This window comes from Pagrus pagrus, assembly GCF_965226575.1.
Source record: "Pagrus pagrus genome assembly, chromosome: 17".
Lineage (NCBI taxonomy): Eukaryota > Metazoa > Chordata > Actinopteri > Spariformes > Sparidae > Pagrus > Pagrus pagrus.
Window position 1 is genome coordinate 7,891,383 of NC_140201.1, and position 14,149 is coordinate 7,905,531.

The 14,149-nt window shown below is 45.3% G+C and overlaps 1 protein-coding gene across 2 annotated transcripts in view; it reads left to right on the top strand.

Annotated features, from left to right (window-relative positions):
- The first annotated feature begins 316 nt into the window (after positions 1-316).
- The window catches only part of epha10 (EPH receptor A10), a 164,943-nt gene continuing 151,110 nt past the window's right edge, over positions 317-14,149 (top strand). Inside the window, exon 1 of one of the 2 annotated variants that reach the window (XM_084379205.1) lies at positions 317-665. In XM_084379205.1, the coding sequence (XP_084235331.1) occupies positions 587-665 (79 nt within the window). In that variant the 5' untranslated portion in view covers positions 317-586. The remainder of the gene's footprint in view (positions 666-14,149) is intronic. The other variant, XM_084379206.1, reaches the window with a different exon arrangement.

Here is a 14,149-nt window from a genome sequence, read left to right on the forward strand (position 1 = left end):
AATGTCCACATATAACTGTGTATAACTTGTCAACAGTTCACTAAGATGTTCTTCTTCTCCGGCTTGTGTTGAGTTTGTTTGTGTTAATTGAAATAATAAAACTAAACCGAATCTCTGCAACCAAGACAGAGAGATCATTAAACAAGTGCAGGATTCTGTGCACAGAGGAGTGTAATCCTCCCTAAACTCTCCAACAGCCAACTAAATCCACAAGAAAGGTCCTAACTCACCGACACCCCTCTCTGTAAAAAAGCCTGTAGTCTGTAGAAAAGGGAGCACTGCGCGTTAGACTCTGTTGACTGTAGTGGAAACACCTGGCGCGGATGTCTCAGGTCGCTGCTCCTTGATAGGACGACCCTCCCGTACCCTCGTCTCCACATCCGACTTCATTGCGCTCGCTCGGTGTCAATCTCGTCCGTTAAACCCTCCCCCGAGATATGAAATAGGCCGTGTGCTCCGTTGCTCCCGCACTATTTGCCCAGACGGCTTCCGCTCCGCTCGAAACACTGAGTGCGTCTCTGCTGCGGTGCGTTGCGCGCAGGCTGGAGAGAGATGACAAGAGCCCCGCGGAACTGGCCAGACAAACATGGATCTCCGTAAAACGCTGATTTCGGTGCTTTGGATATTATTGGTGAACCTGGAAGAAGACTGTCACGCCGAAGAAGGTATGTGGGGACGTGTATTTGTGTGGGCTTGTTATTTTTTTTGTGTGTGTTTTTTGGCTCGGTTGTGTCCAAACTGGTCTCCGCAGCGGGCAGCGTTGATCCACAGACAGATGTCCGCGGCGGAGATAGTTTGGCATTTGCGCTCATCCTGTGAGGAGAAGCAGGTGTATTGTTTCCAATGATGAGTGTGGAGATAAACAGTATTTAAAGTTTTTTTTTTTTTTTTTTTAAATCCCTTTTTTCCTGATCATGGAGAGAGACGCGAATCAGAAATCTGGCAGATTTACGCATCTGAGCTCAGTGAACTCGCAGCGTTTTACCCCGAAAATGCGAACGAAAATGATTAAATTAGATTGTCAGCTTCTTTGTCACTAAATCAAAAATAAATAAACGTGACACTAAGGTGCGGCAGGTTGTCAAAAAGCCGTGCAATCTTTTATTTCCAGCGTCTCCGTCAGTCTTTGCAGAGATGGTGAACGCGGTGCCTGACGCGGACAAGTTGTTTTAAGGATTTTTTCCCCCCTAAAAACAAACTGAGCACAATTACATTTCTGTTGCCACACAGTAGAGCCACTGTCTGCTTCACCACCCTGTTTGTGATTTATTCTGAAAGGAAAAGTCAGTTCCGTTCAGCAGACCGTTCTCGCTGCGAGAAAGAAATCCCCGGTGTGTTGTCACAAAGATTTGGATCTTGTGCTGGGCTTTTTGTCACGGCATCTCTGTGCAACTGGTTTCTTTGTCTTTTTCATACTCTTAAGCTGTGGCACGGACGACAGGACGCATTAGGCTGATGCCTTATTGCTTTATCCCTCCTCTCCTTTTTTTCCAGCACAGCTCCTCTCCAACAAGTATTCCTTCTGTCAGTTTCAAGCAGCTGGGCAGCTGTTTTTCTCAGATACTTCCTCTTGTCTTTCCATCAGCATTTCATACCAAGAGTATCAAAAACAGCAATGCAGGGGGAACAATGCACGACCCCTCTGAGTGGTTTATCAAGATGTAATGCCGATTAGGGATGGGGATTTGAAATTGTGGGCTTGTTTAATTGCCCCTGTGCATCTGCACTGAAGTGTGTCAGAGAGTGAGGGAGCTGCCGAGGTCCAACAATTTACCGGCGAGCCTGGCCGACTGCCACAGACAAACACTTCCTGCACGCACAAGTTAAACCTGCGCAACTTATATATCAGCTCAAGCTCCCACACAGAGCTGCCCGAGAGAGTGTGTGTGTGTAGGGAAGTGATCCTATCATCAGTTCTGAGATTGTGAAGTGGAAACCAACATAATGGCTTCAGAACCCCCCCGGGCTCTTTCTTAAAAAAAGGGGTTTTATTGGCCAGGTACAGCTGAGTGGATCTTTGGATACACACTCGTGCACGTGCCAAACACACACACACACACACAACACACAGATATACAGTAACCTACTTCTGCTCTATAGATAAAGTACATTTGGCAAGCTCACACACTTCACAGCCATACATCATTGACACACACATAATGCACTCCCTGGCACACACGCATCTCTGGATCAATGCACACGCTCACTTGACACGTACATGTTGGGCTCGCATGCAAGCTTTCTCATGAAACACACACACACACACACGTACACGCATGGTGCAACATTTTCTGGTACTTGAGGGCCCCATTTATACGAACGCTCGCACGCACGCCCGTCCGTCCGCGCGCTCTTTGGATTCATCTCACGCGGACTCGTTGCCAGATTGATTGGGTTCCCTGGAATGCTGGGTAGCCGGATTTGGATGCTAGCTTTTGTTTAATTGATGTTGTGACAGCGATTAATTGCTGTGAAAGCAATGTGCTCCTGAAGGCTGGTATTGGCAGCGATTCTTCCCCGCTGTTCGTAAGGATTTGGGAGATAGGGAAAACCACTCGGGAGACCTCCCTCTCCTTCAAAAATTCTCTGCCACTGCGTCCATGTTAATTGAGGCAATTTACCTACCTGTCGACATGCATTCGGTTCAAGTGCCAAACTGCCATGGGAGATGGTTTTAACAAAGGAACGGCGCGCATAAGTCTTGCCTGTATTAGGAATTTTTGAGAGTTTTGTTAAAACCTTCAGGATTTATGTGACTCTTTGGTCCATATTCATAAAATTCCTTTTTTACAGACTACCCATGTGCCCTTTTTCATGCTTAAGTAGCTTTTTATCCACAGTTTCACATTCCCCTTTGCCTTGCTCTTATATCAGTTCTCCTCATGCGCCAACATCGTCCTGCAGATACGCAAGACTACCTTGTGCTGTACGTCTTCCTTCTTCCCCCCGTATTCCTGTTTTCCTTTGTTCGTCTTCCCACTCTCCTCTCATATGTCATCCTCCTCTTCCTACCCTGTACACGCTTCCTGCATCCCGAGCTGACTTAGCAAACACTAATACGCCCGGGTGTCCACTACCCCATACCGGCACCTCACACACACAGTCAATCTAGCCACTTCCCCCCTCCCTCCCTCCCTTCAGGCCGCTTTTCTCATTCCCCCACGCCTCACAGCTAACACACCTTGGCATCTCATCGGGATCTCATTTACTTCCCCCTCTCCTCCCTCTCCTCCCTCCCTTCCTCTGCATCCATCCATTCTGCAGCAAGCTGAGCGAGGGCAACGCGCTCAGGTACAGAACAATAGAGGCAGAGTGATGGAGAGGAGCGGGAGTGATTGAGAGTCCCGGCGTAACCTGTGGGATCATCCTGTTTGTGCGGGCCGGAGCTTTGTTTGATGCCCTGTCGTGTCAGAACGGCCGGGCAGAACTGACTGCGCTATGTTCTTGGCAGGCTTTCAGCCCATTGTTTACCCGCAGCCTTATTACGCCGGTGCGCCTCCGAAACCTCTCGCGACGGGGCGTAATTTCAAATTTACAGCTGACATTTTCCGCCATGATTCTCCGTGATGCTGGGGTAGTTTGGGATGAAGTCACAGTTTTCGTACTATTAAACATGACAGAAATACACAGCGGTTTATCTGAGACGAGTATCCACCCACTGCTGAAAAATCAACTTAAATGTGACAGGTCCTTGAGTTTTCAAGTCAGCTTTAAAAGGTTGAAAGTGCCGTAAAAGGACTCATAAAGCCTTCGTGAAAGTGTGTCTGTGAAGGCAGTGCCCTTATAAGTGTAATTCTGCTTCCAGTGCTCAGTGTCAGCACAGGATGTCTTTTCAGTAGCAAGGCCAAAAGTAAAAGTTAGTAGAAAAGTGGTAGTTCAGTTGGTGAAAGGCGATGCAAAGAGTCTCACATTTACGCTGCTTGAATTCAGCCTCAACGTACCCGTCGACCCCGTCCGTCCATGTGTGTGTGCGAGTGCTGCGTGAGTGTGTTTGTGTGACAGCTCGGCATACGACTCATCTCTCCGAACTTACAGGGAACTCGTGATTCATGTGTTTGTCTGCGGTTCCTCTCCTCTCGTCTCTGTTGCGGAGTCATAAGGTCTTGGCATAAGCGCAATTCTTTTTTTTCCGATCAAGCTGAGATGTTTTCAACCCCGCTCGGTCAAATCTTCACTTCAATTTGCACTCCCCAGGAGGATTTTGGCTTCCACTTGCATCTTTTCAGCGAGTTCATGTGCAAGCTTTCACCTCTGAAATCTGCGTTGCGTTCGGTCTGACCCTTCAGAGCTTCAGTAAATGTTGGCTTCTTTCCCTTGATCACAATCTTTCCTTACTAGGAGTTTTGGTTGTCTAGACCTGTATTAGTCACATTTACACTTCTTGAAATGAAAGTCTTTCCATAAGTAGTTTTCGTAAAGCTCACTGTCAGCGCAGGAAGCCTTTTAAGTAGTGAAGCGAAAACTAAAAGTTTTAGAGTCTTAGGTTGGCGAGAGGGGGTGAAAAGTGTCCAACCCTTACGCCGGAGACTGCTGCCTCAATGAACCCATTTGCGGTTTCTCTCCTCTCGTCTCTGCAGAGGAGTCAGAAGGTCTTGTCATCAGCGCAATTTTTCTCCGTTCAAGCTGAAACATTTTCAACCCACTTGGTCAAATCTTCACCTCAATTTTCACTCCCCAGGGGGATTTTGGCTTCCACTTGCGTCTTATCATCGAGTTCATACTCAAGCTTTCACCTTTTAAAATCTACGTTGTGTTTGGTCTGACCCTTCAGAGCTTTCTTCCCCTTGACCACAAGCCTTTTGGTCGTCCGACCTGATCTCGACCGCAGATACACCTTTCGAAATCCCAATCTTTCCGTAAGTAGTGCTAGTCAAGATACCAAAGTCAGACTGAAAAAATCCCCCGCTGATATCCCGTGTTCAAAAATGTCAAGGTTTCGCAGAGTCATCCATTATCAATGTCCTGTCTGGCGAGGGTGTTGCTGCATTTTGAAAAACCCCATCCTTTTCTCGTTTGTAGGTGAAGGCAACTTGCGAATAAATCTTTAACTTATCAGGTCTCACTTACAATGTTATCCAGTACCTTCAGTGATTTATCATTTATTTTTAAAACCTGCTGTACTGAGATACAAAGCTTTGGTATCTCTGCTTACTGCTGACTTTAATGCAACATAATCAAAATATCTATTCATTTTTAAACTCTTCTCGTATGTCATTTGATTACTGAATCATATAATTACTACTTAAAAGCTATCTGATTGACTAATATTGGGTTTACCAGCAATTGCCAGACTGGCAGTGGAGAAGCACTCCACCCTCCCAGGCATCAATTGCGACTAATTGTCTGTGATTGATGCAGGCTTATTTCTGCTCTGCTGCCACTGCCGGGCCCAGTGCACCGGTCCATCTTTGGCTGGCAAGGACAGCCTTGGACCTGCGCTCGTTGGATCAGACGACTGTGACCTCTGCGAGTATGAAAGGTCAGAGTGATTTGTGAAGATGGCAGGCATAGCGCCGCGACATTCTCTCGTCGAGGCCTCAGGGACGTTGTCATTTTCAGCCGAGACGAGAGGAGGGGCGAAGACGGGGAGGGAAGGTGGAGGCACAGGTGCCGTGAAATGAAAGGAAAGGGAAGGACGGGGGGGGGAGGGAGAGGGGAGTCTCATCCAAAAAATTTGATGCATTACAAGCAGAGGAGCGTCGGGTCGAGGGGTGACGAATAAGGGAGGCCGGGTCGGAGCGAAAAGCGAGGAACAGTAGATGAGGGAGTGACAGAAAGAAAATTGGAGGCGAGTAAAGGCAAGTGGGAGGGAGCAGGTGATGAGGGAATTGTAAGCTGCCACCACCGCTTTGTTCCACAGCTCTCGCATGTTACATGTAATCAAACAGACCACGGGTTCCTATAACAAGTCAATGCAGCAGCTCCTTATTTACCTCCCACTCTGCTGGAACACATTGACTGAGACTTGATAGATGAATTGTGTGTGTAACAGAGAGTATGCGTGACTATTGGATGCCAATAGGGTCACCTGATTTCTTTTGTTCGGGGTAAGGACACTACAACAGCATCGCGGATATTCTGCTGGGTCGGCAAGAATGAGGAAGGTGGGGGGGGGGAGATGTGTGAGTGTGTGTGTGTGTGTGTGTGTGTGTGTGTGTGTGTGTGCGCACATGTGGGAGGAAAAATGGGGATTTAGCAGGTGTTTCAGCCATATTGGACAGTGAGGAAGGGGCTCTGTGCAGCTGCATGATGGATGAAGGAACTGCGGACGGACTGCGCATCATTTTATTGATGAATCCATGCCGAAACATCTTCCTCAGCTGCTGTCTGTGTGTGTGTGTGTGTGTGTGTGTGTGTGTGTTTGAATGCGACAGCCTCCACCACTTGTGCACATTTCCTCGCATCTTTGTTTCCGGCAGGCACCTTTTCCGTCCCTTCTGTTTTGTAATTTTTCAGCCGATTGCGAGAAGCATCCTCACAACGTGCAGCATAAACATACTGCTCTTTGTTTGGGTGATTTAAATACATTTAAGCCAACTTGTTAATTATACTGGAATATAATGATATGTCATTAATTTGTGCGGCTGATAATTAAATCGTCGCATCAGCAAGAGTAATATAGCATTGAAAAGGGAGGCTGAGAATATAGGCTTAAATCAGCAATGGCGCAGGGAGAGCAGGAAATTAAAACACCATTTAAAAAGTACAATGATCATCAGTTAGTTGATTAATTGACACCAATTTCTGTTAAGGATCCGATATCATGTAATTTATACATTAGAAATGGGATTCTGCAGTGTTTCCCACATTTAATGAGTCAATCTGGAGCACTTTGAGAGCAAAATGAAGAGGTTAGATTATGAATAGCATGACATAAATAAGAAATGATAGAAAGTGTGCAGCTGTAGGTGTGTTTATCCCTAAAACAGAGGGTGAAAATCATCATCTGACACTGCGGACCACATGTGAAGAGAAGAAGAAAGAAGTCTTTAAGCCGAGCTGCTTTAGCAAATGCACTTGTGCTTTCATGCCAGAGCCTTATGTAAACATCTCAAGGGCTTGTTCTCTTAAGGTTCTTCAAAGGTTATATGCAGAAAAGTCTTGGAAAAATATTAAGTTAAAAAAGTCCTCCACCACCCACACCGTCAGCCCCCTGCTGCAGTTAAGACATATTTCTGCCTGATTTTTTAGATGGATGCCTCAAACTCATTATTCATCTCTGCTGCCTTTGTTGGGATACTAATGGATTAGAGGAGTTTTTTGTTGGCAGGCTTTTCAGTCCTGAGGTGTCTAAAGTTGATAAATGTCACTGGTGTGTGTTTGTGCGGAGCTGGAGCTGCGCTCTTGGCAGAAATTTCAGCTCAGGGTGTTTTGCATCGAGAGTAAACACCAACCGCATTAATGCGAGGCTTGATGTGGGTGGGCATGTTGGGAATTGAACTGACAACTCGGCGGAGCTCGGTCGGTCTCCCACCCTCACACTCCGCATCTTTTCATTTAATTTCCTTGTTTTCTGATGGTGAAAACATCATCAGCCGCATCAGCCGGTTTCATGAGGATAGAGTTATTGAAGCAAGAAGGACTTCAAGCTTTGGTCTTTCCGTCTGTGATCGGATAAACAGGAGCTACTAGTGAGACACACCGCCAATCTGACAAACACACCCTGAAGACTTCTTATTTTATTATCATTGCGAATTTCAAGAACTGAATGACCCCATGTGACTCCAAAGTGAACTTAAATGTAGTCGTCATCCTGCAGTTTTGACCATGTGTGCTCTGACGCATCGATTTCTTTTGAATCAAGAACCGGCGTTTGTGAGGAAAATCCAGAGAAACAAATTATAACCTCTGTCTGTCTGTGTATGTGTGTGTGTGTGTGTGTGTGTGTGGGTGGAGGCAGTATTCCTCCAGAGGTTAAATGCGTTGCCCTCCCTTTCAGATGTTGGCTCAGAGACCATCAGCCTCAATTGAGCCTGGTTTAGGCGGTCTCATCACACTGTCATGGAGGTGACAGAGGTCCTGGACTGTGCACCAAGACAAACACACACTCAATCAGTTTGTACACATACAGGTAGCCATGCTTCTGTAGATCCACATGTTGTAGTGGAACACATAATAGTGGACACATTTCTTTAACTTAAGTTTAGCCAAGAAAATTTCAAAAATGACACTATATAGTTAAACCTTTTGGATTGGCTGCAGCTGAGGCAACCTTGTCCAGCAGTCCATTCCCAGTTATGTAACCGTCACGTGAGCAGAACAAGAGTTGGTTCCCATCTTGTTAAAACATGAGGCGCGGCCCTTTCCGTGTGTCCATGTACCAAACCGGCTGCACATGTTTTAAAGCCGCAGGAGAAACCACATCGACTCACGCTCAAAGTTTCATGCTCCCAACTGTCTTGCCCTCTTTCTAGAAAACACACACTCAAACACACACACGTGTCAGACCCTGCACACCTCAACGGCTGAACTCTGCCATTAGCCTCCACTCTTTATTTTTGCTCCGCTGTGTCAGTGTCCGCGTCGCTGGCTCTGGCTGAGGCAGGCTGGCCCGTGAACGCTGCCTCCTAATGTTCTTTTCATGTCCACTGGTTCTCCTCTGACATGTTTGACCTGAGGAGGCGCGTTGGGAGAACTCACTTTGAGTGTGTGTGTTGGTGAGGAGGAGAAAAGACTGCACCTTACATTAAACATGTTTATATATGCACATCTTTCTGCTATTCCCTTCTTTCTCCTTGCACACGTATCGAGTGCTACATCATGCATGCAGCCACTCTCAGATTTCTTTTCTCCCACATCTTCTAATATAGATACAGTGGGGTAATGAAATTTTAATTATTTTCTATAACGCATTTTTCAAAGCTGTGTTATGTAACATTTGCGCAAGAGTGGCTCGATCGCATGTGCTTGCCTCTTCAGAAACACTGCAGCCTTAATGACATTGAGTCCTCCTCTTAATGTCAGCTGTATGACTACTTTGGCAAATTACTTATCAGGGATCCCGACTCATTTCTTACACTGTTGCACTAGTGTGCCTGACTTTTTCATTCAGGTGCACCGGCGCATATTTCAGGTGCACCCAATAACACATTTAAATTTGAATTTTTAACACATGTAAATGATTGTAAACAGGAATAAAGGTGCAAATGGGTGTTTTTCTCCATTTGAATCACATGCAAGAAGAAATTGCAATAATCTCAATTGTTTAAAAAAATGAACTGCTAATTTGGAGGCGCACTGGTGCGACCGATGGAAATGTTTACTCGCACTTGACAGATTTTTGGGCGCCTGTGCGACCAAAATAGTCGCACCCTGGAGTCATGCTTATATCGCTGAGCTGAATCAAGCTGCAGTACAAAACATACTCAGACACAGAGAGACTGAACACAGGCTGCTCTATTTATGCGCGGTGCATTCAGGTGCTGGCTTGAAACCTGTGGACATCTGAAAGACAATTGTTGGCTGTACGACAGCATTGCATTGTTGGAGTACTCGACCGATTTGGCACAGCATTCAATTGTCAGAGTCTTTTTTTTATTCCCTGCGGTCTTCTTCCCTCACCAAACCTCCCGCCTTCATTACCCACGATGCAACTCTAACCTCCAACATTTTGGATGGAAATTCCGAACGCCTGCTGCTACTCAGCTGACTGTCGAGTCTTGCCATTTTGAAACTCACAGTACCTGAAAGGACCATAAGGCGTGTCAGCCGTGCGCAGAGCAGCCTGCAGCAGGCTTTTCAAACCAAATCAGATAAAACTTGTCTTGGTCACAGCAAGGAGGATGGCCACACACTGACCAGAGCTACATGCCAATGTTTTTTTTTTTTTACCTCTGGTTATATTTATTCTTCCAGCAAATGGTTTTCTTGTCAGTTTGCATAATGACGGTAAAAACAGAAGATTTGTACTAATTTAAAAAAATTTTGTTGATGCTAAAAGTCTATTTAGAGCCATAATCTGCCCACTGCAATCAATACAAGAGATAAAATATTCAGTGGAATCTGTTGTCTAAAGAGTGATTCACACATGTACATTAGCTGGACAGACGCACACTGTTCTCTGCCCGCTGCCAGCTGCCCAGCAGTTTTGTGTTGTCCTTGTTTTATGCTCGCGAACCCTCCTTCCGTCTCTGCTCTGAGGTGGTAATGACCGTCATGTTGGAAATGTGTCCGGCTGGGCCTCGTAAACCATTACCCCCGTGCCTAGGAAACCCCATTAATCTTTCTGAGAGGCGTTTGACCTTTCAAACTCATTAACCACAGCCGGTGTGCAGACAGACGCGAACGCATACACAAACTGCAGAAGCGGTCCGCTTTTTCTCTCCTGGACAAACAAACAGCATGCGCACACAGAAAAGGAGCACGCTAAAGCAAATTTGGCTTACACACATACACGCACAGGTGAGGTTCTGAGCGCACCGATGTGTGTCCACCTGCCAATATCGCCTTCACCAGCTTGCCATCGTAGCCACGCTCTCTCTCTCTCTTGTCTCTCTCCTCCTGTCCTCTTCATCCTCTCGCTTCCTCACCGTGTGGGTTTGGGCAGTGACCTGGAAAATTGCCCGACCTTTTAATACGCAGCTTCCTCGGTGATGAATAAATACATAAATCGCGCAGCTCCGGCTCAGTCACTTTTATGATACCCCTCCCTGCCCCCCAGTCTTACCTCCCGCACACCTCATTGCACCCCGTCATCTGCACCCTCTCCACACCGACACGGAAGAGGGAAGCAGGGTGTCTTTGAAGTGATAGCCCCCCGCGGAGAAGACTATCCATAATGAAAGGGTGTTAGTGACTGGGCTGAGGGTGAGAGTGTGCGAGTGTGAGCGTGGCGTAGATGGCAAAGGATGTAATGGGCTTGAGTGGGCGAGGCAGGTTAACATGCCAGCATGGGACCTGCTCTTCTCAGTTTATCAGAAGGCGAGGGCGGGAGTGAGAGAGCTTTGTAGGTGCCAGAGGATATAATGTGGCGAGTGGCAAGGAAGGTTAACATAGCAGCATGGGACCTGATCTGCTCAGTTTATCAAAAAGTGCAAAGGGAGAGTGGAACGGGCTGTAAAGGGCTAAGTGGTGAGGTGGGAATGGATGGAACTTATATTCTGCTCAGCTGACTGTAGGTCCAAATGAGGATGGGAGGGGGAAATGAAGCGTAGAGAGAATATGGGAGGCAGTTGAGAAGAAAAAAGGACATGGTAAGAAAAAGAACAGAGTCTTCAGTCCTAACTCTGCCGATAGTACAAAACATATTTTTTATTGTCAGGACATAGAGAGTGTTTGAAGTCAGGGTGTCACGATTTTGATCCTAAATGGGAAAACTGATTGAAAGAGCTTTTAATTTTAATCAGGGAATTCAAAGGCAGTAGTGGCGATAAAAGCCCCCTACCACTCGCCCTGTGTAACAACTTTTGCGTGGCCAAAGAAAGGGAAAAAAAACAAGAAACGCATCAGAAAATGCTTCAAAGACACAACTTACTGACTGTTAGCCTGCAGCTGCACTTCCAGACACTTAACCTGTGTGAACGAAGACTGTCAACTGGTGGTTAACGTAACTCTGACAGTCTTGGAGATGTTTCAAAGATCCTTTCTTGATTCCTTTGAGAAGAGATAAACCAAACTGAACTGAGCCGACAACATTGCCAGAGATCCTTTATTGATTTGCTTGGGAAGATGGTTCAATCTGGACAGGTTAGAGAAACCAAACTTTGTAACAAATGGAATTTCCGTCTTTTGTTGTTTATTGTCGAATCCCTGAAGGATGGTTTCTTTGGTTGAACTCTGGAAACTTGTGAAGCCTAACTTTAATCTGCAAAAAAGCCCCCAGGATCAAGTCAAACTGTTGTTGCAAAATACCTCATCTTTTTTTAGAAGAATTTGTAAATGTGAATGACAGTTTCAAGGGCATAAAACCAATGATCTGTTGATCTTTTCAAATACAGACGCAATATCATCAACAATGAAAAAAAGTAAAATCAAATTGAATCATGGATTCGGTGAGTCATGACACCACTAATTGGAAGATATTGGGAATATCTGAATAGTTGAAAAGTGGCTATTTTGAAACACTGAAGGTACCCTATGGTGTTTTCTTTTTAATCAACCAAAGTGATGTTCACATTCAATATTTCTCATTGAAATGTCCACGTGTGTCCACATGATTGTTAGCTACAAAGCGCAGATAAAGGTCAACAGCTCCAAAGGGGACCTTACCGATCCATTACTATCAGCCCGTTCCAACTGTCACATTGTCACCCTGTTAATTCAAGCTGCATTAAGCAGTGTACAAAACAAACTCAAATCACCAATCCCAAGTAAAAGAAACACATTAGCATACTTTTACACTCTCTTCATGAGGGACCTCTTCATTTTGGCTCTTTTGATAATGATAATATTGGATATTTGAACTATTTTGGCGAATCGGTTCTACTTGTTTTTGTCCTCGCATATATGTGCATGATGAATACACTGTTCCTGTTGGCTTTATGTTCTCGCACTCTGGGCGACTTGCTATGCATGTTATTATACAGACCATAAGTACATGCTTGAAGGTGTATGTGTGTGTATTTGTGTGTGTTCCTTTGTGTTCCTGGTCGTGATTGCAATCAGAGTGTCATCAGTGCAGGATGGGTGGGTGGAGTGTGCTCCTGTTGTTTCCCAGCTCCCTGTCAGCTATAAATGTAAATGAAAAAGTCAATTAGTCTGTAAGCCAATCAGTGCGCCAGCCAGTCAATCAGATAGTCAGTTAACCAGCTGGCTAGACAACCAGTCATTTAGTCAGGTAACTTGGCAACCAAGCTAGCCAGGAAAGACATTTAGTCAGACAGCCAGCAGTCAATCAGAAAGTTATTCAGCTGATAAGTCAGCCAGATGCCCATTGCCATTTTGTCTTCTGGTCTGTCAGCCAGCGTGCCAATCAAAGAGCAGGGCATTTGATTAATCATTCATCTCGGAGAGCAGCTAGTGATTGTCTGTCAACAAAACAGCGACAGCACCAAAGGCATTTGTTCCTGTACTGTGTCTACAGAAGTTTAGCACAGTGAGATCTCACTGAACTCGAATCTTGTCACTCTGAACCTACACAAGGCATAATCACGCATAAAGGCATCAATCACTCTTCGCTGGCACGTCAAAGCAGGAAAACATTGCTCCTCAAGCCACATACAGTTTCAGCAAAGCAAGAGAATCTCGCTTGTTTGACACCGCAGGTGCCAGGACCAGGAGTACAATAAGACTGCAGAGGCTTTATTTGCTAAGAAAATATGCAAATGGAGCTGTAACATCAACAGCCATCAAAATAGCACTGCAGAAGCAAAACAAAAATTAAAAAGCAAAGAATCGTCACCAACTGTTGCAAGTACAAATTGTGTGCCTCAGCTGGAGGTTTAATCCACATTCTGGCTTCCAGCACCCTAAAGCACCCTTCTGTGATCTGATTTGGGATTCTTTGATGGAAAACTGACATCTAACTAACTGGTCATGATGTCCGTGTCATACAGAAAACATTGCTGCCTTTCTGGAAAATAAACTAAACAAATTAGACCGTGCAAAGTACCTTCCTAAATCATTTATCACAGCGAAAAATCCCCCTGTGGCCCCAAAAAGCATCTCCCTGTATGACACGACACCTTGAACTGCAAACAAGGTCAATAAAACTCTTTCTATTTTGGATTTTTCATCTATGGAGGTTTTATATTTCTAAAACTTTCCTCGAGGCAAGAAAAGCGATTTAAAAATCTGTCACATCATCATAATGTTAAGTCGAGGGGCAGAGCGGGAACATGCAGCAGTACTGCACTCATTCAGCGGGGCGCATAATCAGGAAGTAAACTAAGAAGATAGAAAACCTTTTTGGTGTATATGCACAAGGGGAGCCATTCTGATTTGACTCAACAGCCACCATCTTTGCTTTCGCCATCTAGTTGTGTATAAACCTACATCATCAAATTAGAAGCTTGTGATGGCTAATGCGTTGGAGTAACATTATTATCCCACTGAAGGTGTATTTTGGCTAGCTGACGACTACAAATCATTACTGATTCGTCTGTTTAGTGTTTGTCAGCTCCTGGGAAAAAGATCAGGGTTACAGTTTTTTATATGGTGGTTGATTATAGCCACGAGATTCAAGTATACAGTGTATCTGCTTGCAGGAGAA